Source organism: Glossina fuscipes, unplaced genomic scaffold, assembly GCF_014805625.2.
Source record: "Glossina fuscipes isolate IAEA_lab_2018 unplaced genomic scaffold, Yale_Gfus_2 1, whole genome shotgun sequence".
Lineage (NCBI taxonomy): Eukaryota > Metazoa > Arthropoda > Insecta > Diptera > Glossinidae > Glossina > Glossina fuscipes.
This window is the reverse complement of record NW_023998415.1, coordinates 24,670,143-24,688,982: the sequence shown is the minus strand read 5'-3', so window position 1 is coordinate 24,688,982 and position 18,840 is coordinate 24,670,143. Positions and strand designations below refer to the sequence as shown.

Genomic DNA, 18,840 nt, shown 5'->3' with positions numbered 1-18,840 from the left:
ACGGTTTGTTTGTATAGCTTTGCCATTTTAACAGAGATGTTTTGCTTGATTTGCCATTTAACAGCCGTCACTTATATTGCTTTGCCATTTAACAGCCATCAGTTGCATTGCTTTGAAGTTTGTAGAAATCAAAATAAGTCACAATACGCGCATTTACAAATGTCTTCTTGTAAACTAAATATGTTCAATTTTTATTATTATAAGTGAAAAGAAAATATACTTCTTTTTTTTTTTTTTAATTTACAAAGTATTAGAAAAGAAAATACTACAGAACTATTTTGAAATATATTGAGAAAACATATGTAAAGTAGGAGGAAGGAGTGAGTAATTATATTTCATATAATATTAAACGACAAACTATAACTGTTCTAAAAAGTTTACAATACATATACACACACATAAATATATATTGTATACTATAAATAATTTATTTGGTGCTAGAATACTAATAGTTTTTTTTTTTTTTTTCTTTATTTTCTTTTGTTCTCATTCTTTATATATTCATTTTATTTTTCTTTTCTATGTAAATAGATTTCAATTATCGCTCCGGGTTTTGGGGAATTTAAAACTTCTGAGGGCATAAGGATGAGTCTATAAGGACTCATCCAAATAAATGTATATGTATATAGCGTGTGAATAACAAAATATATGAATTTTAAATAATGCGTATCGATAACATTGTTCATGTATTTGCTCGCGATCGGAAAATATATCATATTATATTTTATTTGAAATCCTTATATTATTGACATCTTGTTTTGGACTATTATTATTACATATCTTCAGACATCTTTGTTTACCTTAATTGAAACATAAATACATATTTCATTTTGTAGATGTATTTCTCTGCTATGAGGCAACTTTTTTTATTTTATATATAAAAAAAACCGTATACATATATATACAATAACATTAAAAAGAGGATGCTTTGTAAAGTTCTCCAAAAAAAAAAAAAAAAATTTTGTTTTTTTTTTGTTTGATTAGAATTTTTTGTAGAAAAATTTTTTTTTTTTTTTTTTTGTGTAAGTTTTTAATATAAAAATATATATGTTATTTTCCTTCATGCGATTTCTTTTGTTCTTTGTATATGTATGTATGCATATGTTTATATCGGTTCTATTTGTTACGTTCTATATTTGAAGGGCTTTATTGAATTTGAATGTGGTAAACGTGTCAATGTAAGTGTGAACGAGAATTGGGAGTGAGGCACGTGCATTATTTAGGTTTAGAATTTAATTTCGATATATTTTATATATATAATGTTGATTAGTCTTCCTCTTGCGCTAACAAAGCACTATTACGTGACATTTTCATATATGCGGCACAGATACACTCGCACACGAAGCGGTATTGGCTCTGAAAATATATAGTGAGAAAACAATTTATTAAAATTATATTTGCTTTAACGGGAATTTTTCGTTCCAATCACTTAAAATACATATGCAAAAATTGAAAGTGTATTGCTAATTTTGGGGCTTCGTAGTTAGCTGATTAAAAATATATTTCCAATGAACTCTGCGATAGTCCCGCGTTATATTTTTGCCAGATCTCCAGATGATTTGTAAGTGAAAGTTTTTTTTTATCAACTACACAAACTGATCATATTCAAAAAATTAAATTTGATCTGGAGAAGTGAACCAAGGGAGCAGAATCGAGAGAACGTTACACATCGTTTGACAATCACTACGCGTTTGTTCTTGAATATTTCCGTTTAAGTTTAACACATTCTTCCTAGCGAAGGTGGATTGCTGTAAGATTTTATTTGAAGAAAAACGCTGCTGCGTAGAGCTTATGAAGAAACACTCCTCATTTACTCACTCACTAACACCTAAATCATATTATCAAAACTTCTCACGCATTTATCTATCTCGTTTACTAAATATTTAAATATGTTCTTTTTTTTTTTATTTAAAACCAAAATATTATTATTATTATTATTATTTTAATTTTAGACTAATGAAATGAATTCTTAGACTAAAAAAAAGACATTGAGCACTAGCAACACAGGCTATCGGCTCAAAACCAAAATAAAACAAGTCTTCTATCTAAAAAGTTTTATCAAGGATTAGCTCCTAATAAAAAAAGTATTTTTTTGCTAAACCTCTCTTCATATCCGCCTTGCTTGTAAATAATAGTTAAAGAAATTTTTTAAGCTCATCAACTAACGCAAGAATATCTGTACTAAATTTGGTTCAATGCATTGACTTGTCGAAAATATGGTCTATAAGTTTGTGCCTACTACGTACCACATTTTGCACCATACAAGCACGTTGATCACGCATAGTTCTTACTATATCCAATGGATAGACTGCTTCGCGGGATTCCATCAAAGCCAAGGCAGTATCCATCAGAATCAAAACACCTGTACGGCCAATGCCAGCCGAACAATGGACTATCACAGGAGGATTGGCAGCACTAATGCATCTAGAATGTAGAAAAATTTAGAATTCAAAATTTAATTTTTTTTATGCAAAAACTTACTGATGAACACTTGTCGATACCGGTGTTTCATCTTCGGGTGTAGCACCGTTACTGGCAGCGCATTTACGTTCACCCATTAGACCACCGTTTTCATCGGCATCGGCATCTAGCAAACGGACTTGTTTAAGACTCTCTTCAATTTCCTGCAATAGTGTACGATTTCTGGCCATTCTAACGCGTTCAACAAATTCCAAAAACAGATTTGGATCAGAAGGTACACAATGATCAGGCCATGCTAAATATTGCATATGTTGAATATGACGTTGTTCACCCGACCGTTTGTCGCACAACAAGAATTCACGGAAAACAAAAGAACCAGTTTCATCGGGTTTTTCACTGAGACATCTGACAGAGAAACCCTCGCCCAACTGCAGTTCATCACCCGTCAAAGGCCAATATTGATGGCACTTTTGACGGCCCGCTTCCATGACGGTAGTTAACATAACTACTAAATGGCTACTTTCCTGTTGGACCATACGCCAAAAATCGTTTGTAGTGTTAGCTAAGGGTCCTTGAGTAGCTATATAACGATTTATAATACCTCCTGGTATTTCCATATTAACATAGTTGGCGTTGATGTAATCACCGGTTGAGGAGTTAACCAAAGTTACCCGAGTACAATCGTAGGGCGATATATCACGATAGCGATTTTTGGCAACATTCTCGGGTTTGCGAGCTTCCGTAATGGCCAAATCTGGATTCTTCCTATACATCAATTCGTATTGAGCCAATAAAGCGCCAGAGGCCAGACCGTCACTTAGAAGCAATAGACTTTGTGTGAATAACGCATCACCATCTAAGAGGTTGGAATGTGAACAAATCTCATCGTTTTCGGGTACATATTGATATAACGGTTCCTCTTCTTCGCTGAGAACTGGAGCGAGTGGAAAAGGTCTCATCGTTAGTAAAAGCTCCCCATTCCGAATGTTACGACATTCTCGAATCATCGTGACAACCTGATCATGTTTCAAACCCTGTACTTCACGGCCATTAATTAATACGACTTCATCGCCTTCACGTACACGTGGTATGCAGCGATCTGCTGGAGTGTTCGGCACAACTTTTGATACTTGAACGGGTAAACCTAAATCAATACCACCCTTCACGTTAAAGCCAAATCGGCCTTGCTCGTCAGCCAATAAACGAATAGTAACTAAATCATTACCACTCTCCGCTGCTGTGCTACAACCGTTTATGTAAGTAGTAATCGCTGCTCCTAATGGCTGGCCACTGTTTGGACTATGTGAACCGGTACTATAAGCAGGTGGCACTGGAGACTCAAAACTGTTGCAAACAAATAAAAATGATTAGATTATTCAAAAAGTCTACATACATATAAGTCATTTCAAACTAACAGTTGTATGTCGTATTCATCACTTTGTTGTTCCCAGGCTTTTCGTGGCATTGAATCAGTTTGTTTGGACGTAACTTTATTGTCATGAGGACGGCTTGTCTTGGTTATAGTCAAAATGGACGTATGAGCTGCTAAAGCGGACGGAGCTTTGCCATTATGCGTTACACTGCCATTACTATCCGAGCCACTGCCACCGTTAGCTAAAGGTAAGGCAGCGCCTATCGGCCCCACTGCAGCTAATCGTTTACTGGGCGAACGTATGAATACCTTATGTATTTTGCCACGTTGTTTAGACTCTTGAACAGCTTGCAATTCCGTGCGACCAGAATAATAGAATCTAAAATTATCAATTTATCTATAATAATAAATATGCAACGACTCTAGGCAATGTGATAAAACATACTTAGACCCCAAAGTTAAATTTAGAAAACGCGATAGCCGATGCGGCCTTTTGAGGCGAAAGAATGAATGATGTTCAACACAAGATTTCCATAAGGCTTTCGCATGCTTATGCGAGGTCATGCTAAAGCCAAGCAAAGTATCATAATTTTCGGACTGCGGGAAAGAGTTATCATTACACAATATAAACGTAATTGCAATATTCAATTTCAATTACCGGTTCCCGGCGTAATTGTATGAAAAAGTCTTTTCGTTTGAATGAAACCTTTACCATCTTGGACCATGAAAATGTATTAACGCGCAGAGAGTTTTGAAATACTAAGAGTCCTATCGCCGAGACGCCCAATTGCAATTCTTTGCTGTTTGAGTCCTGTTCGATCAATAACGACAAATAAATTTTAACTAAGTATTCAAAAAATTTCTTTACCACAATAGCTTACAATAGCTTTATGCAAATCGATGCCATATAAATCAAGTCTTTTGGCGTGTTCCAAATAATTATATTCAGCGTCCGCTGGCAGTTGGCCACGATGCAATTTATGCAATTCTGATATTTTACGTTCTGCCTCTACAGTCTGATCCGCCAATAATTGCATGTTACTCAAATAACCCATTTGATGTTCATGCGGATTAAAGTCTCCAAGCTCAGCTAAATAATCGTATAAAGATATTGATATAACATAATTACAATTCAACAAACAACGACGAACACGAACACGAACGAACAAATGAAAAAAAAACTTACACTGGACAGTGTAACTAGCCAATAGGCATTGTGTATTATTTGAACATGGCAGTTTGCCCAAAAATATGTTACGTTTAATTTGTAAATAAAATTGATAGCGTGTATATTCTTCCTGCAAACGACTGGGATCACTTACATAAAACTGAAAGGGAAGTAATAATGCATTAAAAGTGTTCGTTTCAAAGTGTTATGCAAGGATAGCGCAGATGAACACATACTCACCTTAACTCTAAATTCTAATAATGGAACGGAGTCATTGTCCAAAGCAATATTATTACATTGCTTTTTAAACAGTTTTTGAGCGTCAACCCATCTCTGAAATGATTGAAGAAGAAGCACTAAAAATTATGAAAGTTTTTTTGTAATTACGATTACTTACTACAACATCGCCGGGCTTTGAGGGAAAGAGTAAGCCGAAATAATCTCTTTCGGATAATTCAAGAAACTGATACACTTGCTCAAGCAAATCAACGCCTTTAGCACGTTTCTATAATGGAGAGTATTTAAAATAATTATTTTTTCCCTCCTTATTACAGCTCCTACTACACAATGTCAGTGCCTTTAATATTGAATATTAATGCGTAAATAATTCAAATGTCTCCATATTACATAAATAATATATTTGCCTTTTAAAAGTTCGTCTTTCTCACTTATATCAAAAAATTCGACATAAATCTATTTGCATGCTTGATTAACGTTTGCTATCAATATCAATAGTTCAATACGAATAGCAGCATGTCCATTAACTACTTGTTGGTTAGCTTCTTAAATGGGAAAAAGTTAAAATTTGATGCTTATAGTATCTTTGCTGTCTGGTATGTATGGACTTACAATTGTTTTACCGCCTTCACGTATATGGAGTTTCATCGTATGAGGTTTTCTATACTAAATGAAAGGTCATAAATCATCTCACATCCCTTTTATTATATTTTATATGAATATGAAGCGTCGTACTTTTCCTTTCAATAAAGGCTTTCATAAATATTTTAAATGCTTTATGACTTACTCGAGAAAAACGCCCTCTAGGCGAGACTTTTCATAAACCGAGTTGGTATATAACTTCTTGAAATGGGCTAAAAGCTTTTTTAATTTCAATAATAAAGATGTTATCAATTTAAAACAATTTGAGTCAAGCTTTGTGGCCTTATGGCGCGTTAATCACAAGAAAACAAGACGGATAATATTCTTTGTACCGAATTTCGTCAAAATGCAGATTGAACACGAGAAAAGCAAAACGGACAGATAGACAGACACAGAAGATGACAAGCTTAGATCGATGTAAAGCGATTCTGAATCGATCAATAAATAATCAAAACGCGGGTCTAGCTCAAGTCCTTCTAGGTGTTGCGTACACCTGCACAATTTTAATATATCATAAGTAAATTTGGGCTGCAGCTTGTTCAAAGAATCCAATACGATGTCAACGCAAACTAGCCCTCGCGATTCATTCGATTACTTTCCTCAAAATCGGCTAAGCGCGCCTAAGTAAAGGGAGGTTAGAAGAAGAAGAAGAAAATGCAAATATTATGAAATAAATAATAAGAAACATTTTATTTCTTCTACACGTTACATATAAAGCTTTTGCGTTAAGAACATGTGCACACTCTTGTTATGGACAATAAAAAAAAAAAAAAAACAAAAAACAAAATCGCCTGACGTAACTGCAGCTTTCAATTATTTAATATATTTCAGACTTTCTCGTACAATTGTTTCAGTAAATACCTGGGAGGAATGACCCACACATTTACATGAATGCCTATCCATTGATATGTTTTTCAGTAGATTTATTTTTAAATGATTGCACTATGAAAACATCATATAATTATTGTTTAAAATATGTTTACATGTGTATATGTATAAAAAAGAGACGTAACAAATCAAGCTGCGTCGTACATGTAGATATGTATGTGTATATGATATATATAAATGAAAATTTCATTCAACCGTAATTTTATAAAACGGTTTAACTATTGTACAATGTATATAAAAAAAAAAATTAAAAAAAAAAATAAAAAACTGAAATTAAACAGAAGAAAGCAGCACACCACCTATGTAAGTAGGTATGTTTGAAGGAGAAATTGAAATTAAAAATGAACTCTTCATGATTTCTCAAAGAAAATTCTTTACACTATTTCTTCCAATCAAAAACAAGGCCTGGCCAGTTGAAGAAGCAAAGAAGACACATCTAACTTCGCTTGCCTATGTACAAGTCGAAATTTGAAGAATTCCAGCCATATATATTCAGCTAAATTAAAGGGGAAACCCACTATCTATATATTTTGAAGAAAATCCTTTATTTTTCTTTCTCTATTGGCTTAGTAGAAATGGCTTGAATCTTCAAGAGTGGGAGGTAAAATGATTATTGGCTGAAAGAAATGTTTTCTTGAAATTTCGATCTCTTTCCTGAATTGCGACCATATCACAAAAAACTTCCTATTAGTAGTAGACAGTTAAACTGTCACGTTTCAAACTTCTCCAATGTGCCAACAGATCGCTTCAGCAAGTGTTGTTTATGTTCATTTAGAAGCATTTCGAAACCAAAATTCGATAGGAAACAAGAGCGATTTGAAAGCTGTCAGTGCTTCTGCCAAGAAGAAATGGACAATATGGGACCTGGGAAATTGTCGCCATCAGGTGTAAATTCGTCTACAGAACTTGAAGTTTCGTTGCCAGTGAAAGAAATTTGGAACTGGCTTTTATGGGAAAAATATAAAAAAATGAAAAATTAATTGTAATAAGGAAACCAGGTCTGTAACACATTTCAAAACCTTATTCCCGGCTCTAGAGTTTTTTCAAACCACAATCTTCAACTCTTGAATGCATCTAAACATGTCCGCCAGTTCGTCTGTCTATCTGTCTGTTTGCGTAACTTTGCAAAAGAATTTTGAATTGGCGTAAACTTTGCAAAGGACACGCCTACAATACGCCCACATGCCGCTACGAGAAAAACTTTTATTTTGAAATATAGAAGAAATCAGTCAAAGCGCCCGCTCCGCTCCGTATTATAGAGCAGGAAGATTTTGTTCTTTTACTTCTTTCATCATTTTTTGGCATAAACGGTGATTGGGTTCGGCATAAAAGATACGGTCCCGAATGAATTTAATTTTCTTACTTGTCTTTTTAAAATTTCTCCGAATTCTCCTCCGGTAAACTTGATAGTGTAGCTAAAAGTTGTGCGCTCAAATAGTTGGCAACGGTTTTACATACAGTTTTCAACCAGATATCTAATATCGCTTTTATCAAGTGAAAGCATAAAACTAATCTGCGCTAACAAGTACAAGCAGATCTGCCTACTATCTGAAGGAAATAATTGAAAACGAATGCAATGATGCAAGGGTGCGACAATGTACCACTGCGCAGTATATAAGAAGAGTGCAAGACCAGACCTCTGAATTTAGCAGACAAGGCTACTTCAACGATTTAAAATCTTGTGATACCTCATCGTCAAATGTATTATTACATTTGTTCTATGCTTTCCTTTGTTCAGCTTGAGTCTTAGAGTCAACGCAAACTTAAATAAATACTTAACAGAGCTGACATATATCGGAAAATTACGCGTAATCGGCGATTGCGGCTCATACACAACTCTTTTAACTCGCAGCCAGAATAGTCTTTTCACTTCGGGTTGCTTCATGAGTACATTCAATGGTATTCGAGCAAGTTATTCCAACAATGGTATTCCAACACGAATATCAATAATTGGTGAAAGTTGAACGATTAAATACTCAATGTAATAATAAATAAACGTAAATAATACATCATTATCGATTCATAATCTAATATATACATACACATAAACATATGTAGGATTCTGCTGTTTATTTAACTGTTTCATAATTCATGTCATTTCATATATGAAATATTTGTTATAAAACGACTTAGATTAAATCGCAACGCATAAGTGGAGGTTTACAAAAAAAAAAAAAAAAAAAAAAAAAAAAAAAAACTCTGATAACTCGAACAACTTACCTCTATACGAAACGTGTGCGTGGTGTCATCTAGAAATAATACAGTGACACATTGTTGTCTCTGCTTCTTATCTCGAGCCAGTTCTGTAGATCGGAAACGATAATGACTTAAATTACTTAAACGGAAACGTTCAAGCATTGCAAAACTCCATGGTTAAAGACGCTATTATTTCATTTGCTTGTTTGCTTTTCCTTGCTTTCCTTTGCAATTGTAGATAAACTTATGTATGTAGAAATGTTGAATTATTTGAAGCGTTCACTTCACATACGAAATGATTATTATGACGATAGAGAAGAATTTAAGATTTTTATAAAAATTTCCCTTTGTTTTTTGCTTTTTCAAGTTATTTACTATTTGTGCTCTTTTTTTATGAAGTATAAAAAAAAAAAAAACTGCTGCAGTAATTTTGTGGATGAAAGCAATTTATAGTTGATTTGTTTTATTTGCTTATTAGGTATTATATTATGAGAACGTTTTCAATTGGATGGATTTTCACTATTGTGATGATGAAATTCTTTGTTTCTTTTATCTGGATATCTATATACATGTGTATATATACATATATATATATATATATATATATATGTGAATATATATATATATACGTACTGTGATGTTGGTGGTATCTGAAAAGAAAAAGTGCAAAAATCTTTTAATTATTATGATAATAAATAAGATCGATTATCATTATATTATATATGTATTCTACTGGTGTCCATCAATTTAGTAGTTTGCATTGATGCATTATCGTTATTATATTACATTTTTCATACGTATATTTATTTATGGGGTGATATAAAAAGTCTTCGCGGTTTTTTCCGCAGAATAATGTTATTGCTTATCTCAAGCGAACACATGCTTACAAGATGACATTTCATCTTACATTTTCTATGCAGATAGTTTTCCAATTCTTTACTCATGTAAAAAGTTACATTACTCTGACTCTTACAATATATATATGATGCTTTGTTGCAAAAAAAAAAAAAAATTTTTTTGAATAGTTTGCTCGCTCGATTCCATTCCGAAAGTGTGGATATCAAAGATGCATCTTGCTCCTCTTTTGCAACTGGTGGAACAAGTTCGGCAGGCAAATTGTCGGGAATAGTGGAGGCAGTAAACATCAGTCACATGGCAGTTTGGAATGATTTGAGAAGAATAGTCTACAAAGAACGAGCTTGAAATCGCGGTGATTTCTTATATGGCCCACTATTTGATTTCATTAATATACGATCCCGTTTTGCTCGTCTCACTTTTAATTCGATAATATGGTGATTTTTGCTTATTTAATCGGACAAATATGATAAGAAAATATTTCAAAACAAATGTTTTGTAGGTTACAATCAACCGCGAATTAAACAGACAGACAACATAGCTAAGTTGTTTGTTTGTGCTATTTACGCTGATAAAGACATTGGCGCCCTTTACGAATGCTTTAGATATGCCTAGAGGATGGGGCGGTAACAGATAATCGAAGGTTTTTCGTAATTTACGTAAATTACTTTTCTTTGTTTATTATTAATTTTGTTCTTATATCCGATTTTCATGAAATTCAGTTTCGAAAGGTTGAGTAAGCCTACTAATAGCGTTATGTATGTCATTTGAATGTAGGGTGGGTGTTTTTAGTTAACTTTTTTCCGCTTGCAATTATTTTCATGCACGAGGTAAATGCATACACCTCCACATTCGCTTGACATCACAAAGAAAATAGTATAAAGGTACGATGACACGTAAAAGAGAACATAACAATATATATAAAAAAAAAAAAAAAATGAAATCATATTCGGTATATATCGGATCGTATATATGACTTGTTCATAATACTTGTTGATTGCAGCCATTTACTTGATCCATACGCATGCGTACGCATCATCGCGTCGTATATCGTACAAAATTTAATATCAAATCTTTTGTATAACTTGTCAAGACTTGTCTACACATACTTATCGAACTTTCGCTAAAACCAATATTTACATATTTCATCTATTCATTTTACATACAATGGCAAATATTGCTAATTATCGAGTCTATCGAACAAATACTTTATGCAAGCGAGTTAATTAATTATGACCTGCAAAATTCTTTGAGGTTACTATTGCGAGGGCACGATAACATACGGTGTCTCATTGATATTTGAGTTAAATCTCTTGACGGGTGTGATAGAAAGTAAAAGTTTACGACTAGGACTCTAGGACTCTATTGAGTAGAGAGACAGATTATTGGTACAAATTCGGAAATCAATAATGTTACGATTATCACGAATACGTGTTATCCTGGCATTAATGCATGTTTGTGTTTGTGAGCAAACGTTAGGCCTTTTGGGCTTGATTGCGAACACAATGAACCAGGAAAGGTATTGAAGTATTATGTCTTTTTCATTGCAATTCTTTTCTTAAATTCAATTCTTGCTTTGTTATGAAAATCATAATCGTCTTCCTTCTATCGACGGAAGGCATTGTCGACAAGGTCGTTTTCGGCAAAAAAGTTCCACTCTTGCAAATATCCTTGCAATATTCATGATGCAGTGAATGCAACGCTCGCTACTGTCTGTTACCCGTACAGATCAGCATAATGAATATAAAGCGTGCTTTACGTACATTCGGAATGCTCAAGTGCCCGTAATATCATTCTCGCGAGGGACCCATAAGTATTCTATCCCTAAGTATACACACAATTTACATGATCTTCGGAAATCGTTACTCTTTGACGCGGATCAGTTAGGAAAAATTTCAAATCAGGATTGACTCAATTGTAGACATCTTCAGATGGTGCTGTGCCTTGTCATGATTTCGGATAAACGGATTAATTAAATTAATTTTGCTTACGTGCATTCGCCGATAATGAGCATTTTAATACGTGGAAAACGTTTGATAAATTTAGTACGTTGCCTGCTTGGCGTGAATGAACAATGAATAAATTGTAGAGTCACATAAAAATTCATCCTCTCAATAAAATCAACAATGCGTCCGTATATGCAAAATTCATGCATTCATTCAGACAAAAGCAAAGAAGAAGAAAAAAAATAAATAAAAAAGAACAAAAAAATCCAATAGGTTTATGGCCACAAAGTCTATGCTTATTATCATTCCCCTCCATTCATTATCTGCAACAGCGCTTTTTACAGCGTACGGAAATGATAACTTTTTTTTTTTGTTTTATTGGAAACACATATTCGCTTAAAGTGTACATATATCGAATTTTGAAGATGTATATGTTTACGTCCGCGCATATAAGCATAGACATTTCAGGCATTTTTACAAATAATTACTTTTATAACACCATACGCGCCTATCGTCCCTCTCTCATCCTCCATATAGCGCTATAATGTTAAAAATACAATAAAATACACTGGCGACATAGAATACTAATTAAATGCAGCAGATTGAGCAAACAAAACGGAACCAAATAGCTAAAGCATTATAATTATTATTATTATTATTATTATTATTATTAATCATATAAATAGCGAAAGAAAGAATAAAAAAATAATTAATAAAAGAAAGTCAAACTCGATACCAATAAAAGAACCTAGAAGGAGTCTTTCTTACTCACATTCAAATGGTGTAACAAATCGTCTGCCATAAGGACTTTACGCTTTTCGTTTATTTTATAGCCAAGAGTTTAATTTGATTCTAAATCACTTTCTATTTCTTTCTATATATAGAACACGCTCACATTGCATGACAAGTTAGAAAGACCACGTTACGCGTCCACAACGCTTTTTGATTATAATATTAACAAAGTTTTCTATATTTCCTATAATTTTAGCTTTCTAGTTGAATTGAATGTTTGGCACCTTGAAAGAGAGATTGAAAAAGCAGTTGAAAACTCTATACTCATCGAAAACGGCTTTCTTGTCAATTTGACGTTTCGTAAACACACGTAGAGTATATGCACTTAGTATACGAAACTGAAGCAGCTGAAAGAATATGCAGTATATTTATGAAGGTGTAGTCTCTTGACTTAATATTGATATTGAACAATTGAATGTCCTTGAGAACTTTTCAAATATTCTACCCTTTGTAAGTGTTTTTATATCCTATCCACTTATAAGGGTCTGAAGTTATATTTAAATTTAACTAGCAAAAGCACAATCCAACTCTATTAACAAAGCTCTGTTAAACAGTTAACATAGTTCTGCTAAATAAACTCGCGCAGGGATTTAAATGAAAATATAGTTAAAAAAGAATTTTTCTAAAATTTATTCCAAAAAATATTACAAACAAAAAATGTCTTAAAATGTAAATTAATTAAGATTTGGAAAGAAACAGACCTTTCAACTATTCCTTATATGTTAGCCAATATAATGTTAAGTATGTAAATTTTCAAAAAAAAATAAAAACATTTTTCCGAATCAAACTGAATATAATCTACACATCGTTGGAATGGCCACACTAATCAAGGATTCACATAACGCTAGTATCATTTTTTCGCATGGCATGATTTAACCTCAGCAGCTAAGCAAACTTTCGCTTTTTCAACTGCATTTTTGATTTTGTCTAAAAACTTTTTCCTTTCAAAGGTTAATTAATTAATATAAAGGCATTTTTTGAAAAACATTCACAAAAAGTTCTATATTTACTATATTTTGACTTAGATCCTTCCAAGGCAGAGCTCTGTTAAAATTGTTAATCTGTTCCTTTGCTAGTTACATTTAAAAATAACTTCACACTCTTCATTTAGCAGTTGTGTTAAGCAAAGCTATGCTATATGGAACAAATGTTTAAAGAATCAAAAAAAAAAAAAAAGAATGTCTCCGAAGGAAACTTTTTATGAAATATGATACATCGTTGCAAAGGTTATCGATTGGTTAAGCAAACTTTCACTTTTTCCGCCTCATATTTGACATAGTATAAAAAGTATAAAAACTAATTAACATAATTATTATTTATAATATTTTTGAAAAATTTCACAAAAAAGTTCTATTTTCATTACATTTTCATTTAAATACCTGCGAGATTTCGTTCAACAAAGCTCTGCTGTTAACGAATTGTTGGTTTGCACCTTGGCTCGTTTCAATTTCAATGTAACTTTACATCCTTGCCAGTTATGATAGAAGTATATTAAGCTTTTACGGATATATATACAATCCATAATAGGAGCATAGAAGTCTTAAGCGTTTTATTTATTATACTTTACCAGCCTATTTAGAATCACATTTTCTTAATGGACTCAATTGCGAATGCGTTTTTGGCCCATAAGGAGTTACATTTCCTCAAAATCTTTATATGTGGCGGTGTTCGAAAAATTACCCTACGTGATTTAAATTCGGTCGGGTTAATTCAATTTACTGTTATGAATCACGTTTCACCACACAACATATTGGAAATAATACGATTTCATCATATAAAGATTCACTTTCCGTAGGAACGGTTGGTTGTATTAGAGCGGGTTCAAAAAATTGACTCAGCCGAAACAAATTTTTCATTTTTTTTCCATATAACGATTTTTCAAAGTAAAGATAGAAAAATTAAATCAATGGTGTTTCGTCGCTGAGTCAAAGCATGTCAATGTTCCAAATTTTAATAAAATGTCTTACAAATCGCGACCCATACGGGCAGACAAGCTTGGATCGATGAAAAAAATGATTCTGAATTGGTCGATATAAAAAGAGTTGGATTTATCTTATGCCCTTCGCCGGGTGCTACGTATGTCCGTGTCAACTTAATATACCCTGTACGCAAGTGGTGTACGGCGTAAAAGGTATTTTGGCATATTAAACTGTGCAAAATTTGGATGGGATGAAAACATGTTTTTAAGAGATCCCCCGTATGAACGTTCTGCCAAATATAACTCATACAATACGTAACTCATTATAATGAAACAACAACAATTGAACTTGCAGTATTTCATACAAGATAATGCCGCGATATCTAACAATATAACGGCGAGTTAGAATTATTTTTCAAACAACGAATGTTATGAAAAGCAAGCCTTGGCATGATAACAAGGCTTAATTTTTGATATTTTATTATGACCTTGCGAATTGAAGCAGCGTTTGCCCGACCACCACATTCTGAATGACTTTATCGCTTCCAGAAGTTCCAGGAGTATATGTATGTGTGTTAAGACATATTTCCCTAAAATTATTGCGGATTGAGTAGACAATGCGCCATATGAAGAAGTGAAGTAAAGGTTACAAGTGTAAAGAGCGAATCTTATATATTCTGAAGAGTGTCAAGGGCCACTTCTCAGCAGTTGGCCAAACAGTTTGAAGTTAAGTATTGCTAACTATATAATACGCTGAGCGTGTTAACGCACACATTTGCGATGAATATATATTCATTCAATGTCTTTTAAAAATTTTTTATGCACTTGTTAATGTGTCAAGTCTTTAAAATGTTTCTTAATCGAGTTTTTATGACCTACACCACTTGCGCTAAAAGATAATGGTTAGTTTTTCCGGATACACGCATTATCTAAATCCCCGCCTTTTATTATGCCGTTCGATTCAGTATCACTTTCTAAGTCGATTTAAGCATGTTTATCCTTCTGTCCGTCATGTTTTCGGCTCGCAATTTTTGATAAAATTGGTTGCACCGACCCAAGGATGAACGCTATTGAACATGACTCGGATCGGACCATTTTTTTGACCATTTCCCATATAAAGCCCTATTTTTAAAAGTTCTTATATGAATAACTGTAGAGCTGTGTAAGGTATTTAATGTTTGGTCGTGGTCCGCTATAGTCTTTTTAATCGTTTCAAATTAGTTACGAAAATAAAAAAAATGTTCCTTAAATTATATTTTTCGAAACACATTCGACAACGATATATACAACCGATCCACTGACGAAATTGTAATTAAAAAAAAAGATTTATTTTTCATGTTTATATATTTGTAGGTGAAACGTGCCCATTCCTAAGGCTGATATATGCAATTAGGCGCCAAAGCTCACTTTTTGTAACTATCGCCAGACGATTAACATACGAGCGAGAAAATGAGGGAAGAAATGAACAAAGGTAAGTCGATTCGATAATCTCAAGAATACGCACATACACGCACACGTTCACGAGCTGCGAATGGACTTCCCAGTACTAGTCGATACAAAAATGTGTTTTCTATACGCTCATCATATCTTTTGTTGAAATTTCTTATTTATTTATTTTAATTCTTCCCAAGAAAAAAAAGGTTAAATAAAATGCATACATGTTTTTGTTTATACGTATATACGTATGTACTTAATAAAAATTTTTTTATAAAATGATTAAAGAAAAATTCTTTCTTTGTGTAAATTTAAACGCAGAAGAAAATACTCGACGCTTGCCTGCTGTCAAATGGAGATATATAAGTATACGGGATCACATGAAACGTTGCGAAATACCACAGAAGAATGTTAAATAAAACTAACGTTCTTGCGTTACAAGAATTTTTGTTGAGAATTTTTATATTATAGATAATTGCAATTTATCTGCAACGCTCTTTCAAAAGATATATTTCTCAAATTCCATTTGTGGCACCAGGAGTTTTCTATTTCGATTAGCTTAAGATTCCAAATCAATTTGTTTGGGGATCCATCTCCACACGCTTCCCGCCTACTAATGAACGTTTGTTGGACGAAGGAATTGAAATCCCTTTTTCCTCTTCTTATTAATTGCTCTGACACCTCAACTCTAAAGATTCTCCTCACAGGCTAAATGATTTGGCCTTAATTAAGGAAATACTTTGTAATTTTTAAACCTACAACAAAACAATCTATTTATTTAATTCTAGAGTTATCCTTCTACCAAAAATCGCAACACAAAGCGTCTATTTCCTTGTCCCATTAATGTGTTTATATAATTTTTGTTTATAGTGTAATAAGTTTAAAAATTTGTTTTCAACGTCCCTTAGGCCATGGGTTCTTGGCTTTTATCTGACAAGTAAATTTTGTGTTCTATCTACCTCGATTGCTAATAAGAGAATTTTAGGCTGTTGTTTCAGTTGAAGTCAATTTTCAACGCACAACATCATTCCGCAATTTTGCTGATAAACATTAAAGTGCTTGCTTATCAAGTCTAATTCAATTATATTTATATATTACTTAGGACTTTTTTTTTAATTAATCCCGTATCGATTTTTATGCAACAAGAAAGAATATGGTATAAGGTTTTCCATTTTGAAGGCTTCTTTCAATTCCGCGGAGAAGTGCTATAAGCAGATTTTATACTTTCTCGCGCAGAAATTTACATTTGCCGCTTCTTAAATGATAATTACAATATCATCAAGCATTTTGCCAAAAAAAAAAAAAAAAAAAAAAAAAAAAAAAAATGTCTTCAAACGCTATATGGATTTTCTAACAATTATATTCCTGGAATGAATTTAAAATATTATATTTATAACATGTCTGTATTAAAGAGGAAATGTCTTCAAAAATATGAAAATATTTTAGAATCGGAACCATTCTCGCCAGATATCTTTCATGTAAAAAACTGTGCGTCAAGTTGTGCAATTTGTCCAAATTGGAAACTAAAAAAGAAAAAAAAACATGGCTTAGCCTGCATGCCTGTACTCAGTAAAGTACGTAGGGAAATTTAGAAATATACATTTTTGTATCATTGAGAGCAATTTTCAATCAAAAATATTAAATAATATTTAAAGCAACTTGTCAGAAATACCTTACTTGCTTGCTGGAAGGTCGTTATTTTGAGGATATTGTGAGATATACGAGTGAAAATTGTTATGCCGCTTAAAGAAATCGTGATAAAAGCTTCAAGCATCCATATACTGCTGCACAAAGCAAGTTCTTGAATCATGTACATTTTCGCCGCAACCACAACTAAGTTTTTGTATCAATCTTGACTGTCAACGTCAATATTCAAGCGAGAAAAAAAAAAAGATTTTCTGAAAAATCTAAAGTAATGCTCTCACTCGGGATATAATGACCTATGAAAAAATCGGCCCTTCTACCACTGTTTATTCGCGCTTTTACTATTCGCGGATTAAAAAAATGCGACCCAATTTCTATATTCGCGGCTATAAATTTCTTTATTTGCGGATTAATCCAAGCCTTTAAGCTCTATTACATTAGACGAACCTTTCGAAATCATAATGGATAATATGGAATGTAATCCTGATATGAATATTATGGAATGCTGGAAGAAATTTGACATAGCAAAATGCATCGTAAACATAAAAGAATCATTGGAAGAACTGAAGCCACACACATTGAAGTCATGCTGGAAAAAACTGTGGCCTACTCTGACTGCAGAAAATGACGAAGAATCTGTGAAGTTCAAATTTTGCCTGCAAACATAGCCAAAATCGCGAATGGAATTGGACGAGATGAGTTTAAACAGATAGAATCAAGTCACATTCAAGAATTGCTTGAATCGCAAGATGAAGATTTGACCTTAACCGACTTGAAGGAAATGTTAAATTTATAGCCCATTGAAGAAGAGGCTTCAACAAGCACTGGAAACGTGACATTTAATTTGAGAAATCTTCGTGAAGGTTATGTTTAAGAAGCAAATTGCTAATGCGACTGCTGCGTATCAGTCTGAATTGAAGCAGCTTTTAAAAACTGCCAAGCGAGAGAAAATTACAAAATTCTTCAAACCATTGTCTAAGCCTTAAGATAATTAATCAAAATGTTCAAAAGCTTTAATTAAATTGATTTTTATATATATTTGATTTTTTTATTTTTTCACCTAGGAACGTATCCTTTATAATTCCATATAAATTACCAATCCGTATTCACGGTTTCTGTATTCGCAGCATATTTATGGGACATATACCCCGCGAATAAAGAGCTGTTACTGTATATATTTTTAGGATATATGGTAAGGGGTGAATCTATTTAATTTTACGATGGCCACTATTAAAGATATTTCAAATTTTTGCAACCATAACCTAGACATTTTTAATTATATCTTAATACCTAACATATCCGCTTTAAGGAAATTCTTATGATATAT

General features: G+C 32.9%; 1 protein-coding gene across 2 annotated transcripts; it reads right to left on the bottom strand.

The window, feature by feature from the left end:
* Positions 1-1,042: 1,042 nt before the first annotated feature.
* On the bottom strand, positions 1,043-9,428 carry LOC119645026 (tyrosine-protein phosphatase non-receptor type 4). Of its 2 annotated transcripts, none has more exons than XM_038044803.1 (11): positions 8,949-9,428; positions 5,359-5,466; positions 5,202-5,294; positions 4,980-5,121; positions 4,675-4,883; positions 4,452-4,604; positions 4,239-4,390; positions 3,837-4,172; positions 2,482-3,765; positions 2,247-2,415; positions 1,043-1,356 (listed from the first exon to the last, which is right to left on the bottom strand). In XM_038044803.1, the coding sequence occupies exons 1-11, from the start codon at positions 9,084-9,086 to the stop codon at positions 1,267-1,269; spliced, it is 2,874 nt and encodes a 957-aa protein (XP_037900731.1). In that variant the 5' UTR covers positions 9,087-9,428; the 3' UTR covers positions 1,043-1,266. The 2 variants fall into 2 exon arrangements, with proteins under 2 accessions (XP_037900731.1, XP_037900730.1); XM_038044802.1 differs by having other exon boundaries at positions 2,247-2,424; positions 8,949-9,086.
* Between the last annotated feature and the right edge of the window lie 9,412 nt (positions 9,429-18,840).